At 39.2% G+C, this 18,741-nt stretch overlaps 1 protein-coding gene across 5 annotated transcripts in view; it reads right to left on the reverse strand.

Moving 5' to 3' along the window:
- The window catches only part of urb1 (URB1 ribosome biogenesis homolog), a 77,281-nt gene that overhangs the window by 32,716 nt on the left and 25,824 nt on the right, over positions 1–18,741 (reverse strand). For all 5 annotated transcript variants that reach the window (XM_051665616.1, XM_051665615.1, XM_051665617.1 and 2 more), the window contains 7 exons: positions 17,174–17,293; positions 16,907–17,023; positions 16,609–16,747; positions 16,331–16,501; positions 8,927–9,126; positions 6,728–6,940; positions 5,973–6,149 (listed from right to left, as the gene is read on the reverse strand). In XM_051665616.1, the coding sequence (XP_051521576.1) occupies positions 5,973–6,149; positions 6,728–6,940; positions 8,927–9,126; positions 16,331–16,501; positions 16,609–16,747; positions 16,907–17,023; positions 17,174–17,293 (1,137 nt within the window). The remainder of the gene's footprint in view (positions 1–5,972; positions 6,150–6,727; positions 6,941–8,926; positions 9,127–16,330; positions 16,502–16,608; positions 16,748–16,906; positions 17,024–17,173; positions 17,294–18,741) is intronic.

Raw genomic sequence — 18,741 nt, forward strand, 5'->3', positions numbered from 1 at the left:
AGCTTTACGCTGATAGCGTAATGTGTTTCATCAGAACGTGTGTAGAGGAAGTGATTCCGACCAGAACTGTGCGAATCTATCCGAATCAGAAGCTGTGGATCAACAGCGATGTTCGCGCGGCACTTAATGTGCGGACCTCCGCTTTTAATTCCGGGAACGCGGAGGAGCATAAACAAGCCAGTTATGCCCTCCGAAAAACTATCAAAACAGCAAAACGCCAGTACAGGAGTAAGATTGAAGGACAGTTTAACACCACCAACTCTAGAAGCATGTGGCAGGGAATTAACATCATCACGGACTTTAAAGGGAATAAAAACTCCGCCATGAACACCGCTGCCTCTCTACCGGATGAGCTAAATACTTTTTATGCTCGTTTCGAGGGAAATAACACCGCCCTCGCGGAGAGAGCTCTCACGGCCGAAGCTACAGAGGTTAGTTCACTCTCCGTCTCTGTAGCGGATGTAACCCGATCCTTCCGACGGGTGAATATCCGCAAAGCCGCGGGTCCAGACGGCATTCCGGGCCGCGTCATCAGAGCGTGCGCGAACCAGCTGGCTGGTGTTTTTACGGACATTTTCAACCTTTCCCTCTCTTTGTCTGTAGTCCCCACATGCTTTAAAACATCCACCATTGTGCCTGTTCCAAAACAATCGAACATAACTTGTTTAAATGACTGGCGTCCTGTTGCTCTGACCCCCATCATCAGCAAATGTTTTGAGAGACTAATCAGAGATTACATCTGCTCTGTATTACCACTCAATCTTGACCCGCTGCAGTTTGCATACCGCAACAACCGCTCCACTGATGATGCCATTGCATCTACAATACACACTGCTCTCTCCCACCTGGAAAAAAAAGAACACTTATGTGAGAATGCTGTTTGTAGACTACAGCTCAGCATTCAACACCATAGTGCCCTCCAAGCTAGATGAGAAACTCCGGGCTCTGGGCTTAAACAGCTCGCTGTGCAGCTGGATCCTGGACTTCCTGTCAAGCAGACGCCAGGTGGTTAGAATAGGCAGCAACATCTCCTCATCACTGACCCTCAACACTGGAGCCCCGCAGGGCTGTGTTCTCAGCCCACTCCTGTATTCCCTGTACACACATGACTGTGTGGCAACACATAACTCCAATGCCATCATTAAGTTTGCTGATGACACGACGGTGGTAGGTCTGATCACTGACAATGATGAAACAGCCTACAGAGAGGAGGTGCACACTCTGACACACTGGTGTCAGGAGCACAACCTCTCCCTCAACGTCAGTAAGACAAAGGAGCTTGTGGTGGACTTCAGGAGAAAAGACAGAGAACACAGTCCAATCACCATCAATGGAGCACCAGTGGAGAGAGTCAGCAGCTTCAAGTTCCTGGGTGTCCACATCACTGAGGAACTCACATGGTCCGTCCACACTGAAGTCGTTGTGAAGAAGGCTCATCAGCGCCTTTTCTTCCTGAGACGGCTGAGGAAGTTTGGAATGAACCGCCACATCCTCACACGGTTCTACACCTGCACTGTGGAGAGCATCCTGACTGGCTGTATCTCCGCCTGGTACGGCAATAGCACTGCCCACAACCGCAAAGCACTGCAAAGGGTGGTGCGAACTGCCAAACACATCATCGGAGGTGAGCTTCCCTCCCTCCAGGAAATATATACAAGGCGGTGTGTGAAAAAAGCTCGGAGGATCATCAGAGACTCCAGCCACCCGAGCCATGGGCTGTTCTCACTGCTACCATCAGGTAGGCGGTATCGCAGCATCAGGACCCGCACCAGCCGACTCCATGATAGCTTCTTCCCCCAAGCAATCAGACTTCTGAACTCTTGATCTCCCACGATCAAAATACATCAGCCCTGCACTTTATTACTCTTTTATCTCACACCGGACTGTCATAAATTATATTACTGTCATTATATTATGTCTCTCTTAACAACTGACTATCAACCGACAGCCTGAATGTCAATACAGTACAATACTGTACATTCTATATATATACTTTTTTCATATATATTTTAATTTTTATTGAATAATGTGTATCTATATAGTATCTATATAGTAAAAAACAAAACAAAACACAAAAAAAAAACAAAAAAAAAACAGCATATTGTATACTGTACAGTATATGTTATTATTTGTATATTGTTGAGTGTAATTGTGTATAACAGATGTTTAAATTGTGTTGTGTTAATTTGATGTTTTAAGTTGTGTAATTATGTATAACAGATGTTTAAATTGTGTTGTGTTAATTTGATGTTTTAAGTTGAGTGTAATTATGTATAACAGATGTTTAAATTGTGTTGTGTTAAAATGATGTTTTAAGTCGAGTTTAATTATGTATAACAGATGTTTAAATTGCGTTGTTAATTTGATGTTATTGAAAATTGGTATATGTCTCATCACTGTCACGACTGCTATGTTGATCGGAACTGCACCCAAGAATTTCACACACCATTGCACTTGTGTATATGGCTGTGTGACAATAAAGTGATTTGATTTGATTTGATTTGAGAGACGGTGTGCAACCGTGAAAGGCATCCGAGTAGCGCATGTTCAACGCACAGCAGTTCAACCAACACCAAACAAGGATGAAGGGACCTATGGCATTGACTTAAATGAGGGAGGTGGGACTCCCTTATCACTGTAGTGATTGGTCAGTCAACTGCCAGACGTGGTGTTATTGGTGCTTCCAGATTCAAGATTACTGAGGTGCTTTCCCATATTGACAAATGTTTTGAATAAACTAGAGAACCATGGTTTTACTACAGTAATATTGTAATCGTCATGACTGTAGCAAAGTTTATTAATTTTGTGATTTTACTACAAATATCATGTTTAAACTATGGTTATAACTGTAGTAAAACCATGGTTAATTTTCATAAGGGACTGTCACCCTAACTGAATATTTAATCACTTCCAGGTGATATTAAATACAGTAAAATCACCCAATTGTTATCTAAAAGTATTTTCCTCTATAAATAGCTTTAATGTGAATAGCTACATTGTGTCAGAAGCTTGTAGTGCTGCCATCTATTTTTTTTTTTTTTTTAAAGTAGCTATGAGTAACATCTAGAAAAGTACCTCCACTTTAAAAGGATGAATTAGACTGTACAGATCAAATAAACAAAAATATGCACTTCACATATGCTTTCCTTTTCAGCTTCCATTGGAAATGTATTCATATATCCCATTTGTTTATGCACATTGAGGAATTAAGTTAAAATTATTTTCTTTGACAACCAAGAATATTTCTTAAGACATTTTTAGTAGTTCTCCGAAAAATGTAAATCTAGCAACATTTACTCAACCTCATATCGTTCCAAACCCATATGACTTTCTTCTGTCTAACAAATCTCTGAAGAATTCCCTTGCCACTCTAATCCATATATTGAAAGTAAATGAGGACTGGGTGTAGTGATTAAAATGATTAAAAAAAGCTCCATTAACCCTTTAAGCTCTGAGGGTGTTTTTAAAGGTTTCTTGTTTCAGTGACATACCCAAAATTAAAGGCTTACAAGTTAGAAAAAACAAAACAAGGATGGTCAAGTGTTTGGTATCATTTTCAAGAAAACTTTTCAAATGTTTTAATGATATAGATAATGATAAATTCTGAGACTCTCAACCTAAGAAACTGCTGAGAAAAAAAAAAAAAAAAAAAACAACTTTTTTTTTTCCTGATTACTACCTTTTGTGCTGATAGGACAAACCAATCAAAAGTTATAGCATTACAAAAATAATTTAACCCACTGTCCAAAAACCTCTCCAAACAAATAAAACATAATAATTATACAGAAGAAAGCCTTCCACGGTACAAAGATTTGCACTAAAATAGCACCAATTCAAGTAACATTAAACATTTCCCAAAGTGTAAGTGGGAGTTTGACTAACTGAAAAACTAGTCCCCACATAGGTTGCATATTCATTGCAATGGGCATTAAACCTCTTAAACTCTCATCATCCACACTATTAATCTCCCGGTAGACTGTGGCTATCCGCTTTCCTACAGCAATCATGAAGCTGCATTCATGATTCGCGTCAGGGCGGCAACACCAGCGCTGAGCGCCGCTTTGAACTCACCAGGCGCTATACATAGGCTGAAAAATACATGATTTCTGTCACAAGTCCCATCTGGGCTTCTCTATCATTTTATCACTGACAGGGAAGTGCTGTCAGAGATTATTTTATTTAATGAGATAACAACCTCCGTGTCTCTATCATAGGAAAGAGCATTAAGGTCAACTTTAGCGTGTTAAGACAGTTCCGCCCATAGAATGTCTATGGGACCGCCGCGTATGCTAAGTTTGTAGGCTCTCCTTGGTAGAAGGGCTCTGGCACTGTGGCGTGTGCATCAGTGTAATGACTCCGGGCGGACACATTACAAAGGTTCTGCCCTTCACACCAGTGTTATGCGTATTAACGATAAATGCTTTAATCATGATTAAGTTAACACGTTAAATGTTTTAAATTAATCGCATGCGTTAACACGTTAATTCTGACAGCTCTAATAAGAACTAATTACACATGCAAATACAACAATGACTAAAGGTATGCTCTTTCTCCAAAGCATGCACGCATGAGTAACAAGATCTGATTCAGTTCCATTCTGTGTCATTTGAGTCATCATTGAGCCTGTGTTATGTACTTGGCACCATCTTCTGGTGGCCATATGTAATCAGAGTGAATGATACTCTCTGCCCATATCTCGACGACTTCCACCTCTGGTTACAGTGATCTGAATCCTAATATGATTGGTTTAGTGTTCCATGATGCTTGACAACATACTACATAATTTCTGATAAAGTCATCTGATCAAGGAAATCTAACATGTTTTAAGCCAGATAGTGTGCACATTGTGAACACCGTGTGTATATTCTGCTTTGTGTGGATTATCTAATGATCTATGCATCCGATTATGTTGTGTGTGGACTCATTTAAGATAATCGACTAATTAATGGTATTTGATATTTTATGTTACGTTTATTTTTTGTGAATTTAAGCGAAAATGCAGCATATAAGCAACAACTGTTTACATGTAACATGTATGTCAAAGAAAGCTATTTCTCACTATATTTTTGTCTGTGCATAAAACAAATAGGCTGGTATTCCACTCTTTGAGAGCTTTCCAACGACAAAAAACACAAGGCTATTTGATCAGTTTGATATTTTTACCAATTACAATAATATGTGCAGTGCAAAATTATTAACAAATTATCAAAACGGAACACTTCTGATTTGCCTGCAAATTTCAAAGCACTTGTTCAGTTTTGGTCATAATGCTGTAAAGTACAGATTCTAAGCTTTCAAATGATACCTATTTTGTGTTGGTCAAGACTGTAGTTATTAAAATGTTGATAATTTGTTTTTCTCTGTGGGCCCACACAAGCTTAAAGGGTTAAAGTGGTCCATGCTATCTGTGCACTACATATAGACTGTGAGGAACAGACAGAAATTTAAGTAGTTATTCACTGATAACTGTCTCCCTCCAGTGAGCTGCTGGGAGGTAGATCACTAAGTGAGTTGAACTCGCAAATAAATAAAAATAAAAAAAAAGACCGTACTGGATAAATCAGACTCAAAAAGAGCTATTTCTTCAAAAATGTAACATCGCTGCCTCTCTCATGAATGTACCATGGAGAGCTAAGATGGATGTCAAGATTTTCAATGAATAACTTCTTCAGTTTTGGTCTGTTCCTCAAACAATCTCTATACTATGGCTTGGAATTTAGTGCACAAGTCATATGGATCACTTTTAAATTTATTTACATTTTTTTGTCATTCTGGAACTTGAAAGCCACAGTCCTCCTCCCTGTCATTATATGGAAAAGAATGGACAGGATATACTTCAAAAACTCATCTTTTTGTGTTTCACAGAAGATATTAAGTCATATGGGTTTGGAACAAGGGTGAATAAATAATGAGAGAATTTGCAATTTTGGGTGAACTATTTCTTTAAGAACATATCGAGGAATGATATGTACCTGTTCTTTGTCAGTGTTCTGAGAAGGTATGAGGTTTGTATCAAAAAAGAGCTCTTCCTCTTCCTTCTGTTCTGCAGGTTCAGCTCGAGCCTGTTCAGAGTTCAGTAGTTTCAGTATGAGAGAGTTCAGCACTGTCATCAGACAGCTCAATACCTCTGCTGCTGATTGCTTCTGAAGCTGCAGAGAAACACAGACAGAAAAATGATGTAGTTACATTCCCCCACAAAGCTACTAAACTGTCCTCTCCTGACAATACTAGGATTACTGTGACTCCAACAGATCTTGAAAGCAGTTATCAAGCATCAGGACAAATAACTACAAGAAGCTTATTATAGAAGAAAACACTATGCATTGCAACAATAATATAGAATGCCATATTATTTTCTAATACAAAATCAAATCTGCATTTATGTCCATGGATACATAGTCCTAAACATATATTTGTTCCAACGGGGATGGACTGGTGTAAAAACAGCCCCAGACCTATGCCAGTCCATTACAACCTACAGCGAATCGTGGGTAAACAATCTTTTTCAATGAAGTAGTGGGCCACATTTGACTTTATTTTGTGATTTTACCAACTTTACTACTCTGACCTTAAATAAACCAGCAAGACAACATTTTTCTGTCTTTGTTTATGTGTGTTGTATATAAATTTGGTTTCAACAAAATATTTATTTTTGCAGGATCTATCCCATTAATCTAGTTCTCAGAAAAAACACTTTCAAATATAAACAGTACAAAAGGCAGAATACCAAATTAAAATTGAGCACGTAGGTTCTGATGTAGAGAAGCACTTGACTGACAGCCAGTGGGATTTGGGACACATCCAGTTTGGCCAGAGCTTCATGTACAGCCTCTTTAAAAGAGTCCTGCAGGAAAGCACACGGCCCTTCACTATAGACCGCCTTCAGAAGCGCCGTGAAGCCACCAGCAGACGGACTTTCAGTGCAGTCTTCAGTGATGAACTGTTTGGGTAGGAAAGTCTGGTTAGTCAATCAAAAATTTCAGGGATATGACGTGAGTTTATAAGGTTTCTAAAAAGCATCATAAGAATATTTCGCCCAAAAAAGAAAATTCTGTCATCATTTACTCACCCTCATGTTGCTTCAAACCAGCGACAGAAATGAACTTTTTCTTTAAGGTGCAATATTTGCCCCCTAGACTTGAAAACATATAAAAATGAACAAAAAAACACTGGTTTGCCAATCTTAGCTGGTCTCCCAGCCTGGCCACGTTGGTTTCAGTAGGGTTCTGGGCACTTTTCAGCAGATAAGGCTGGGCTCCAGCTAAGACCATCTTAAACAAGTTAAGCCCTGCAAACCAGCCTATGCTGGTTTAAGAGGGTTTTTTTTAGCAGGGTAATTAAATGGAGAATTTATTACCTCTAACCTATTATATGCAGAGCAAAGTCCCAAAGAGAAAACCAAGTATTAACTATAAAATATTAAGTATTAACTTGATCAGAGGTTATAAATACAAAATGGAGGAATTCATAACGGGGACACATTTTGCCCATCTATTTTTAAAATTTCAGGGGCATTTTTGTCACTTTAGATGGTATTTTTGCCCCTAGAACCCCTTCATTTCTGACCCCGTTTCAAAACCGCATGACTTTCTGCCCTCTGTGAAAAAGAAAACATGTTCTTTTCAACAACAAAAGTACTTGGTTGGTGATGGCTCCCAAAGCAGTATTGTATGGCTTAAGCCCCGTTCACACCGGCAGCGATTTTGTAGCTTGGTGTCGCTAGACTCTGATCTGTGTAGCTAGTGGGCGTTCCTACTGTTTGTCACTGTAACATTGTTGGAGGACCATAGCTTTTTAAACTTTGATCACGGATGAGACCTAATACCGTTTAAATTAAGATATCACTATAATTTAACAAGGAATTATTTCTTTGGTCTCTAAAAAGTACATTCAGTAGTGTAGTGTTTTCTAAAACGTGCAGCAGTGTTCAGTGCATTAAATCATTAACAAGATGATCGATCTATCATGAATGAATGAAACTCACTCGGAATGCATATCGTTTCTTACACACTTTTCCACACATCATTGTTTTATTACATCCATGCAAGTAAAAATCCCTCACGAAGCTGAAACTTCTCAGTCTTGACTGCACTTGTCTCCAGTCTGCCAGGAGACAGATGACATGAGCTCTGCTGGGTAGTCACTCGCGAATGTTGCAATTTTCTCAACTTGACTTGTCCCTCTCCACAGCAATCTCTGTCGCCGTGACAGCTCATGTCGGCAGAAGTCGCTGTGCACTTACTGAAAATGAATAGGGCCACGTCACTGGCGGTGTGAACGGGGCTTTAAAGGGATAGTTCACCTGAAAATGAAAATTCATAAATCTCCACGTTCACTTTCAAAATGTGAAAATGGACTTAAATATTGATCTGTTTCTCACACACACCTATCATATCGCTTCTGAAGACATGGATTAAACCACTGGAGGCATATGGATTACATTTATGCTGCCGTTAAGTGATTTTTAAAGCTTCAAAAAGGTCTGGCCACCATTAACTTGCATTGTAAAAACCGAAAGAGCTCAGATATTTACAAGAAATCTTTGTTTGTGTTCTGCAGAAGAAAAAGTAATTCACATCTGGTTTTCATTTTTGGGTAAACTATCCCTTTAAGAAGACTTTGAATACAGCGCACAAGTCATGTGGACCACTTTCATGATTCTTTTTCTCCTTTTTGGAGCTAGAAAATATAAAGTGATCCCAGAGCACCTTTGGATAGTGTACATTACTATCCAATCCAATTCAATATCCAAATCCAGCCTAAATATTCTCCAAAATATCTCCTCATGTGTTCCACTGAAGAAAAATAACCCTGGTTTTGAATGATATGAGTGTAAATAAATGACAGAATTTTTAGAAGGCTTCAACAGGGTATTAAGTATAAAAGTCAGTGCAATCAAGCTTTACTGAAGGCATGCAGGACAAACCAGAGTCTCCTGTGACTGTTTGGGGAGCCATTGTGAGTAGTAGTTGTAGAAGGTGATGACAGGGGGATGAGGAGCTGCTGAAGTGTCTGTGGGGTTCAGCTCTTTATCATAATGCTGGAGGGTCAGACAAAGAGCCAGTGGATCTCTCTGACAGTGCAGAATATCACACAGCACTGCACTCATGTACTCATACACCACACCTAGACAACACACACATCACAATGCATAAATAACATTCTTTAACACGTTAAACATCATATCAGTGCTCGTAGAATAATCAATCATTCTAATGAATGGGTTTGGCTATTTCATTCATTTCTATGAGGACAAATAATAATACTGTGCCTTACAATGACATTTTAGAGAACTGTGCTTTCAACTTTGTGCCAACAGCTTGGGACGGGTCCTTTTCTATTCCAGCATGACAATTACCCTGTTCATAATGCGAGGTCCATATAGAAATAGTTTACCGAGTCTGGTGTGGAAGAACTTGACTGGCCCCCACAAAGCCCAGACTACAACCCCATTGCCCAGTGTCAGTGCATAGTCTTGCCTGGGTCTTTAGCCAGTTCACACATGCAACCAAGTAAAATTACAGGAAAATCATTGGGTTACCTTTACTGGTAAATGTACCAAATGTGCTGTTCACATATGCCAGCAATTAGGAAATTTATAGGTAATGATACAGCTTTGCATTAAGGAAAATTACCAGAGCAAAATTTACGGTATTTTCAAAAGGGTCGCGTTCACAAATGACCTCTAAACTGGAAATTGTAGGTAATTCTGTCAACTCAACCAGAGGTTAACAGCTAAAAAAAAAAAAAATGTTTAATACATTTTTTTACCGGTGAAAGATAAACAAATGATGATGAAAGCCAAAATATTAAATGCCATGGATCAATATTTACTGAGTAATCCATTATTTTGTAGAGGAGAGTCAAAACAACATTTTTCATCTATGATTTGAGCAAATTCACAGGTCAAAAACAAAAAAACAAAAAACAAAAAGAAAGGTGGCTGCGTCGATATTTTATTTTTAAACAGAGATAGATAAGTCTATTTCTAAAATTAGTTGTCTTCAGCACCACTTGTTGCATTATATGCCAATTACGAGAAAACATTTGAGATTTGGGGCTCTCAATGGGACTCCATGCTAAATTTTTACATTTTACCTATTTTCAATGGTCGAACACCAAATGTGGGTCACACGGAATGAAAATAGCTTTTATTCCAACAAAACAAAGATCTGAAGTGCATCCGGAAAGTATTCACAGCGCTTCACTTTTTCCACATTTTATGTTACAGCCTTATTCCAAAATGGATTAAATTAATTATTTTCCTCAAAATTCTACAAACAATACCCCATAATGACAATGTGAAAGAAGTTTGTTTGAAATCTTTGCAAATTTATAAAAAAATAAATAAAAAATAAAAAAAAATTCACATGTACATAAGTATTCACAGCCTTTGCCATGACACTCAAAATTGAGCTCAGGTGCGTCCTGTTTCCACTGATCATCCTTGAGATGTTTCTACAACTTGACTGGAGTCCACCTGTGGTAAATTCAGTTGATTGGACATGATTTGGAAAGGCACACACCTGTCTATATAAGGTCCCACAGTTAACAGTGCATGTCAGAGCACAAACCAAGCCATGAAGTCCAAGGAATTGTCTGTAGACCTCCGAGACAGGATTGTATCGAGGCACAGATCTGGGGAAGGGTACAGAAACATTTCTGCAGCATTGAAGGTCCCAATGAGCACAGTGGCCTCCATCATCCGTAAATGGAAGTAGTTTGGAACCACCAGGACTCTTCCTAGAGCTGGCCACCCGGCCAAACTGAGCAATCGGGGGAGAAGGGCCTTAGTCAGGGAGGTGACCAAGAACCCGATGGTCACTCTGACAGAGCTTCAGCATTTCTCTGTGGAGAGAGGAGAACCTTCCAGAAGAACAACCATCTCTGCAGCACTCCACCAATCAGACCTGTATGGTAGAGTGGCCAGACGGAAGCTACTCCTCAGTAAAAGGCACATGACAGCCCGCCTGGAGTTTGCCAAAAGGCACCTGAAGGACTCTCAGACCATGAGAAACAAAGATTGAGCTATTTGGCCTGAATGGCAAGCGTCATGTCTGAAGGAAACCAGGCACCGCTCATCAGCTGGCCAATACCATCCCTACAGTGAAGCATTGTGTGGCAGCATCATGCTGTGGGAATGTTTTTCAGCGGCAGGAACTGGGAGACTAGTCAGGATCGAGGGAAAGATGAATGCAGCAATGTACAGAGACATCCTTGATGAAAACCTGCTCCAGAGCGCTCTGGACCTCAGACTGGGGTGAAGGTTCATCTTCCAACAGGACAACGACCCTAAGCACACAGGCAAGATAACAAAGGAGTGGCTACGGGACAACTCTGTGAATGTCCTTGAGTGGCCCAGCCAGAGTCCAGACTTGAACCCGATTGAACATCTCTGGAGAGATCTGAAAATGGCTGTGCACCGACGCTCCCCATCCAACCTGATGGAGCTTGAGAGGTCCTGCAAAGAAGAATGGGAGAAACTGCCCAAAAATAGGTGTGCCAAGCTTGTAGCATCATACTCAAAGAGACTTGAGGCTGTAATTGGTGCCAAAGGTGCTTCAACAAAGTATTGAGCAAAGGCTGTGAATACTTATGTACATGTGTTTTTTTATTTTTTATTATTTTTTATTTTTTTTTATAAATTTGCAAAGATTTCAAACAAACTTCTTTCACGTTGTCATTATGTGGTATTGTTTGTAGAATTGAGGAAAATAATGAATTTAATCCATTTTGGAATAAGGCTGTAACATTAAAAAAAATGTGGAAAAAGCGAAGCGCTGTGAATACTTTCCGGATGCACTGTAATACTGTTAAAACTAGACATTTAGCTTTAATTATTCACATAAAAAACAACGTCAAGATCTCGAGAGTCCAAAAATACACTAATTGTTTAAAGGAATATTACAGGTTCAATACAAGTTAAGCTCAATTGACAATATTTATGGCATTATATTGATTACCATAAAAATTAATTGACTCATCCCTCCTTTTCGTAAAAAACAAAAATCTTGGTTCCAGTGAGGCACTTATAATGGAAGTGAATGCAGTGAATTACAATACTCACTGTTTCAAAAGTATAGCCACAAGACATAAATGATATGCGTGTAAACATGATTCTAGTTTGATAAAATCACTTACAAACCTTTTCTGTGAAGTTATAGCCAATTTTACAACTTTGTTACCATGACGATGTAATGTCAACAAACCCTAAAACGACTGTAAAATGACTATTTAAATAACTTTACAGCTCAAATACACAAGTTTTAACAGAAAAATTACTGCAAATGCTTTTATAAAATTATAAGCTTCAAATTTCTGCCTTAAAACCCTCCAAAAATTGGCCCCATTCACTTACATTATAAGTGCCTCACTGAAACCCAGATGTTTGCTTTTTTTTTTTTTTTTTTTTTTAAAGAAAAGGAGGGATGAGTCAAATAAAAAATTTTTTGGTAATCAACATTATGCCACAAATGCTGCTGATTGAACAACTTCCATTGGACCTGGAATATTCCTATCCCTAAGCATATGCAACATGTGGCTCTTCAGTTAGTGCAATACCTAGGCCTGTCGTGATTATTAATCATCTGATCGTCTTCTCTCAAATAACCGCCATTACTGTGCACTTCAAATTCCAAATCACATTTTAATGCCCAAATAACGGAATTTTTTAGGGGATATATAAATGCCATGAACACCATGCTATTTGGGTGTCATTCAGTTAAATGCGGACGTCATCCAGGGGTGCGTTTCCCATAAGCATTGCCAACTATGGTCGCAAGTTCCATTATCAACATAGTTCAACAATTCGGTATTTCCCGAAACCATAGTTCCAACGGATATTCGCAAACAGCATCGCAAAGTTGTTTGGTTGGAACTACAGATCTTTACCTGTGGTTAGAAGCACAGTTTCTTGTTAGTTTGATGTGTGGACATCATTTAACATCGCTGAGGCTTCTATATCTTTCATTCTGTCAAGACTCTGACCACATTTAAATGCATTTAAGAAAACAATTAATTCCAGGGTTTTGCAGAAAGTGGCATTCTGAAACGTCATTTAAACATGAGTGCATCCGTTTAAGGGATTAAAGGCTGTTAGGGAAAGCCCTTTATCACACGGTTTCTGTCAGAGGTCCCGTTCATGTTGAATACTGACTGAAAAACGCAAACACAGTAGTAGGTGGGGGGCCTGGGTAGCTCAGCAAGTATTGACGCCGACTACCATCCCTGGAGTCATGAGTTTGAATCCAGGGAGTGCTGAGTGACTCCAGCCAGGTCTCCTAAGCAACCGAATTGGCCCGGTTGCTAGGGAGGGTACAGTCACATGGGGTAACATCCTCATGGTCGTGATTAGTGGTTCTCGCTCTAAATGGGGCGCGTAGTAAGTTGACCGTGGATCGCGGAGAGCAGCATGAGCCTCCACGTGCTGCGAGTCTCCGCGGTGTCATGCACAGCAAGCCACGTGATAAGATGCACGGATTGAATGTCTCAGAAGCGGAGGCAACTAAGATTTGTCCTCCGCCACCCGGATTGAGGTGAGTAACCGCGTCACCACGAAGACCTACTAAGCAGTGGGAATTGGGCATTCCAAATTGGGAGAAAAGGGGATAACATTTAAAAAATTAAATAAAAAAAAGTAGTAAGTGGAGCTTTAGGTCACACCTACAGACGACGTGGACCAATGGCATCAAGGTATTTAGCAGCCAGTTAGAAGTTTTCCTAAAAGTTCGACCAGGCGAACTGTTCCAAACCACCGAATGCAAAAACACCTTATTTTTGGCCAGATTTTGTTTTAAATGATGTCATACCCCTTCATATTATTGCATAATATAATATAGTATAATATAATAAAAAAAACTATATTATAAATATAATGAAAATATATACTTTTTTTTTTTAAACAAAAATAGTTAATTTTATGAGTTCTAAAACAATGTCAATTTAAAATTGACCAAAACTAGTTGACCAAAAAAAGAGAGCATTTTGAAATATTTTGATATTAAAAACATTATTTTCATGTCATTCAAAAGTTTTAAAAGCCTTAAAATGAAATCATATACAGGTGCATCTCAATAAATTAGAATGTCGTGGAAAAGTTCATTTATTTCAGTAATTCAACTCAAATTGTGAAACCCGTATATTAAATAAATTCAATGCACACAGACTGAAGTAGTTTAAGTCTTTGGTTCTTTTAATTGTGATGATTTTGGCTCACATTTAACAAAAACCCACCAATTCACTATCTCAAAAAATTAGAATATGGTGACATGTCAATCAGCTAATCAACTCAAAACACCTGCAAAGGTTTCCTGAGCCTTCAAAATGGTCTCTCAGTTTGATTCACTAGGCTACACAATCATGGGGAAGACTGCTGATCTGATAGTTGTCCAGAAGACAATCATTGACACCCTTCACAAGGAGGGTAAGCCACAAACATTCATTGCCAAAGAAGCTGGCTGTTCACAGAGTGCTGTATCCAAGCATGTTAACAGAAAGTTGAGTGGAAGGAAAAAGTGTGGAAGAAAAAGATGCACAACCAACCGAGAGAACCGCAGCCTTATGAGGATTGTCAAGCAAAATCGATTCAAGAATTTGGGTGAACTTCACAAGGAATGGACTGAGGCTGGGGTCAAGGCATCAAGAGCCACCACACACAGACATGTCAAGGAATTTGGCTACAGTTGTCGTATTCCTCTTGTTAAGCCACTCCTGAACCACAGACAACGTCAGAGGCGTCTTACCTGGGCTAAGGAGAAGAAGAACTGGACTGTTGCCCAGTGTTCCAAAGTCCTCTTTTCAGATGAGAGCAAGTTTTGTATTTCATTTGGAAACCAAGGTCCTAGAGTCTGGAGGAAGGGTGGAGAAGCTCATAGCCCAAGTTGCTTGAAGTCCAGTGTTAAGTTTCCACAGTCTGTGATGATTTGGGGTGCAATGTCATCTGCTGGTGTTGGTCCATTGTGTTTTTTGAAAACCAAAGTCACTGCACCTGTTTACCAAGAAATGTTGGAGCACTTCATGCTTCCTTCTGCTGACCAGCTTTTTAAAGATGCTGATTTCATTTTCCAGCAGGATTTGGCACCTGCCCACACTGCCAAAAGCACCAAAAGTTGATTAAATGACCATGGTGTTGGTGTGCTTGACTGGCCAGCAAACTCACCAGACCTGAACCCCATAGAGAATCTATGGGGTACTGTCAAGAGGAAAATGAGAAACAAGAGACCAAAAAATGCAGATGAGCTGAAGGCCACTATCAAAGAAACCTGGGCTTCCATACCACCTCAGCAGTGCCACAAACTGATCACCTCCATGCCACGCCGAATTGAGGCAGTAATTAAAGCAAAAGGAGCCCCTACCAAGTATTGAGTACATATACAGTAAATGAACATACTTTCCAGAAGGCCAACAATTCACTAAAAATGTTTTTTTTATTGGTCTTATGATGTATTCTAATTTTTTGAGATAGTGAATTGGTGGGTTTTTGTTAAATGTGAGCCAAAATCACCACAATTAAAAGAACCAAAGACTTAAACTACTTCAGTCTGTGTGCACTGAATTTATTTAATACACGAGTTTCACAATTTGAGTTGAACTACTGAAATAAATGAACTTTTCCACGACATTCTAATTTATTGAGATGCACCTGTATTCCCAAATTAAATACATAAAAATGACTTAAGTCGTATGAAGCGCACATGTACCTTAAGAAATACAGTATGACAATTTATAGGACAGTTAAACGTGAAAGCCCTAAATCAGACAACGAATCGTCATAATTGCAATTATTTGTTTGACAATTAATCATCCGCCAAATTTCATAATCGTGACAGCCCTAGCAATACCTATATCCAGTTTTTGGATTGCAGAAATTTCACAACTGTTGTAAAGCCATCTTTCAAAAAGTTGAACACACATTTTAATTGCACTTAATTTTTTTCCAGTTTCATTTGAATTTTTTTAATTAAAATAAATACAAAATAAAGTTCAAAGTTTGAAATCAAGGTGTCTTGCTTTATTGTGTAGGCTTAACCCTAACCCTGCTTAACTAAAATTACCCCATAGTACCACCTAGCATCAAACCAGCGGTAATACCAGTTCGTCGGTTGCCTGTGGAGTTTTTTTTTTCTGCGACCAACCGACCAATCAAAACTTGGTCGACCAAGACTCTTCTCATCGACTAACGTCTGGTCTATTAGGGGGCCAGCCCTACCACTAATTTTTGCCCCTTTGTGTAGAGAAGGGGACTGGTATCAGGTCAGGACGGATTTGAATCTGCATCTCCCATATGAGCACCATGGATAAATATGTTTAAACATGTAACTGCATGCTTTACCATTCTCATCTCTTAAACTGTCTGGAAGTTTGTTGCGGGACTCTAGCACAGCTGGCACAATTACACTGAAGGGGAACATCTGGAGGATGATGTCTTCAGTGAGGGGCGGTCCGATCTCTTCAACGTCCCCTTCATTGCCCTCCAAAATAACATCAACCATGTCCAACACATCTGAAACACAATATAACACGCATGTATAAAACACAGAATATAATCGAAACAATTCAAAAACATCTTAGATGCTTATTTGAAAATAATGTTTATAATAGTTAGTTAACCATCAATGTGTGATATGGGGATGCTGGCTTCATCTCCTTCTTGACTGCTCAGATTAGTCTGCAGGTACGCTGCCTCTTGGACCATACTCGCTGCTTTTTCAGTGTAAACGTGCTGGTTACACACCACTTTCATCAGAACCTGTCATACAGAACAGACAGACACTATTACATCAAACAACGTCCAGAAACAGAACAGAAATTATTAGTAACTACTTGCCCTGTTGATACATGTAAAATTATTATAGTCATGTGTTCTTGTAGTCTGTTAAATGATATGCGAGTGGTCAGATTGCAGTACATGGTCTAGAAAACGAATAACAGTCTCCTGCTGTGATTGGTCCAAATGGGTAAGATGATCCAGCCACAACTCCAGCTCCTTCCATGTGTGCTCAAACACACCACTGTCCCTTAACACCTGAACAACACAGCAGATAAAGCATCATGGAATGGACAGTTTAAAAATAATGATTTATTAATGTACATTTTAAAATTATATTTGGGGTGTTAGTCAAAAGCATGTATTGTAAGTACTGTATTTTTCTGTCATTTAGTGCTAGAAACTCACTTTTAACACAAGCATCCTGGTTGAGGTCTTCAAGTAGCTACCGTTACTGTTCACAAACATTTTCAATAACAAATAGAAAACGGATTTCTCTCCCTTTTCCATAGGCAGATCTGCATTTTCCTGTGAATGAAAGAACAACAACCCCATCTTCAAATAAATGATCACGGTCTCAGTCTGAACCCACAGAAAACAGAGCACTAACAGAAACATTAGATAAATATTCTGAAAACATCAGCAATGTTTCATTTCAAGACTAATATAAACAACAGTGGTATAAACCTCAATCATTTGCTTTCAAGCTAGCAAACAAACTAGGGCTGTCAACTGATTCATTTTTTTAATCAAATTAATTACATGATGTTGGAGCCATTCACTGGTTTTGTTGGCTTCAGTTCTAAATAAGAATGAAATAAATGTGAACTAAACTATAAACTAAAATGCATGTTTATGATGATGATTGAAAAGTTTGAATAGAGTATAGGGGTGGAGTCCTAACCTTGCAAACCAGAAACCATTTTTAGACTGTATTTGGTTACTGAGGCTGGTGGATGAACTGGTTTCCCTTTTGCTTTCCCTTTTTTCCACATTTTATGTTCCAAAATGATTCAAAATAAAATCTACGAAGCCCACGGATTACACGCGTGTTCTTTGTTAGGTAATTGGCTAAAAACTGAAGATGAACTACAGATAACAAAAGAAGAGGAAGATTGGAAAGATGTATCAAAAAAATACTTTTCAAACTACCCTATCAGATATTTGGAAGGAATTTATGTAACGCTTTTAAAAACCCCAGAGATTCAATCAAATATCTAATAATACAGCTAAATGTTGGCGTGACTGTGGAGAAAGACAAGCAAACCATACAAATATATCATATTAATGCCCAGCTTTAAAACAATACAGGACTATAATTAGTAATAGAATTGAAAGTATTCTAGGATATTCATTGAGACCAGAAAATATAATTTTTGGTAAAATGCCAAATATATATATTTTTTTTCCCTTTTTCACCCAATTTGGAATGCCCAATTCCCAGTGCGCTTTAAGTCCTCGTGGTCGCGTAGTGATTCGCCTCAATCCAGGTGGCGGAGGATGAATCCCAGTTGCCTCCGCGTCTGAGACCATCAACCCGCGCATCTTATCACATGGCTTGTTGAGCGCATTGCCACAGAGACATAGTGTGTGTGGAGGCTTCACGCCATCCACCGCAGCATCCGCGTCCAACTCGCCACGCACCCCACCGAGAACGAACCACATTATAGCGACCACGAGGAGGTTACCCCAGCCAGGTCTCCTAAGCAACCGGGCCAATTTGGTTGCTTAGGAGACCTGGCTGGAGTCACTCAGCACGCCCTGGGATTCGAACTAGCGAACTCCAGGGGTGGTAGCCAGCGTCTTTTACCACTGAGCTACCCAGGCCCCAATTGTGGGTAATCGTTATAAGTCTGTTACAGTTATTGCTAACAAGTTGTACTGACAAATAATACAAATTCAAATATGAGAAAAAACTAAAGATGAGCCACAACATAATCTGCCGTTTAATTAATCAAATTAATCGCATAGCAAAA

The sequence above is a fragment of the Myxocyprinus asiaticus genome, chromosome 31, assembly GCF_019703515.2.
Source record: "Myxocyprinus asiaticus isolate MX2 ecotype Aquarium Trade chromosome 31, UBuf_Myxa_2, whole genome shotgun sequence".
In the NCBI taxonomy this organism is placed as follows: domain Eukaryota; kingdom Metazoa; phylum Chordata; class Actinopteri; order Cypriniformes; family Catostomidae; genus Myxocyprinus; species Myxocyprinus asiaticus.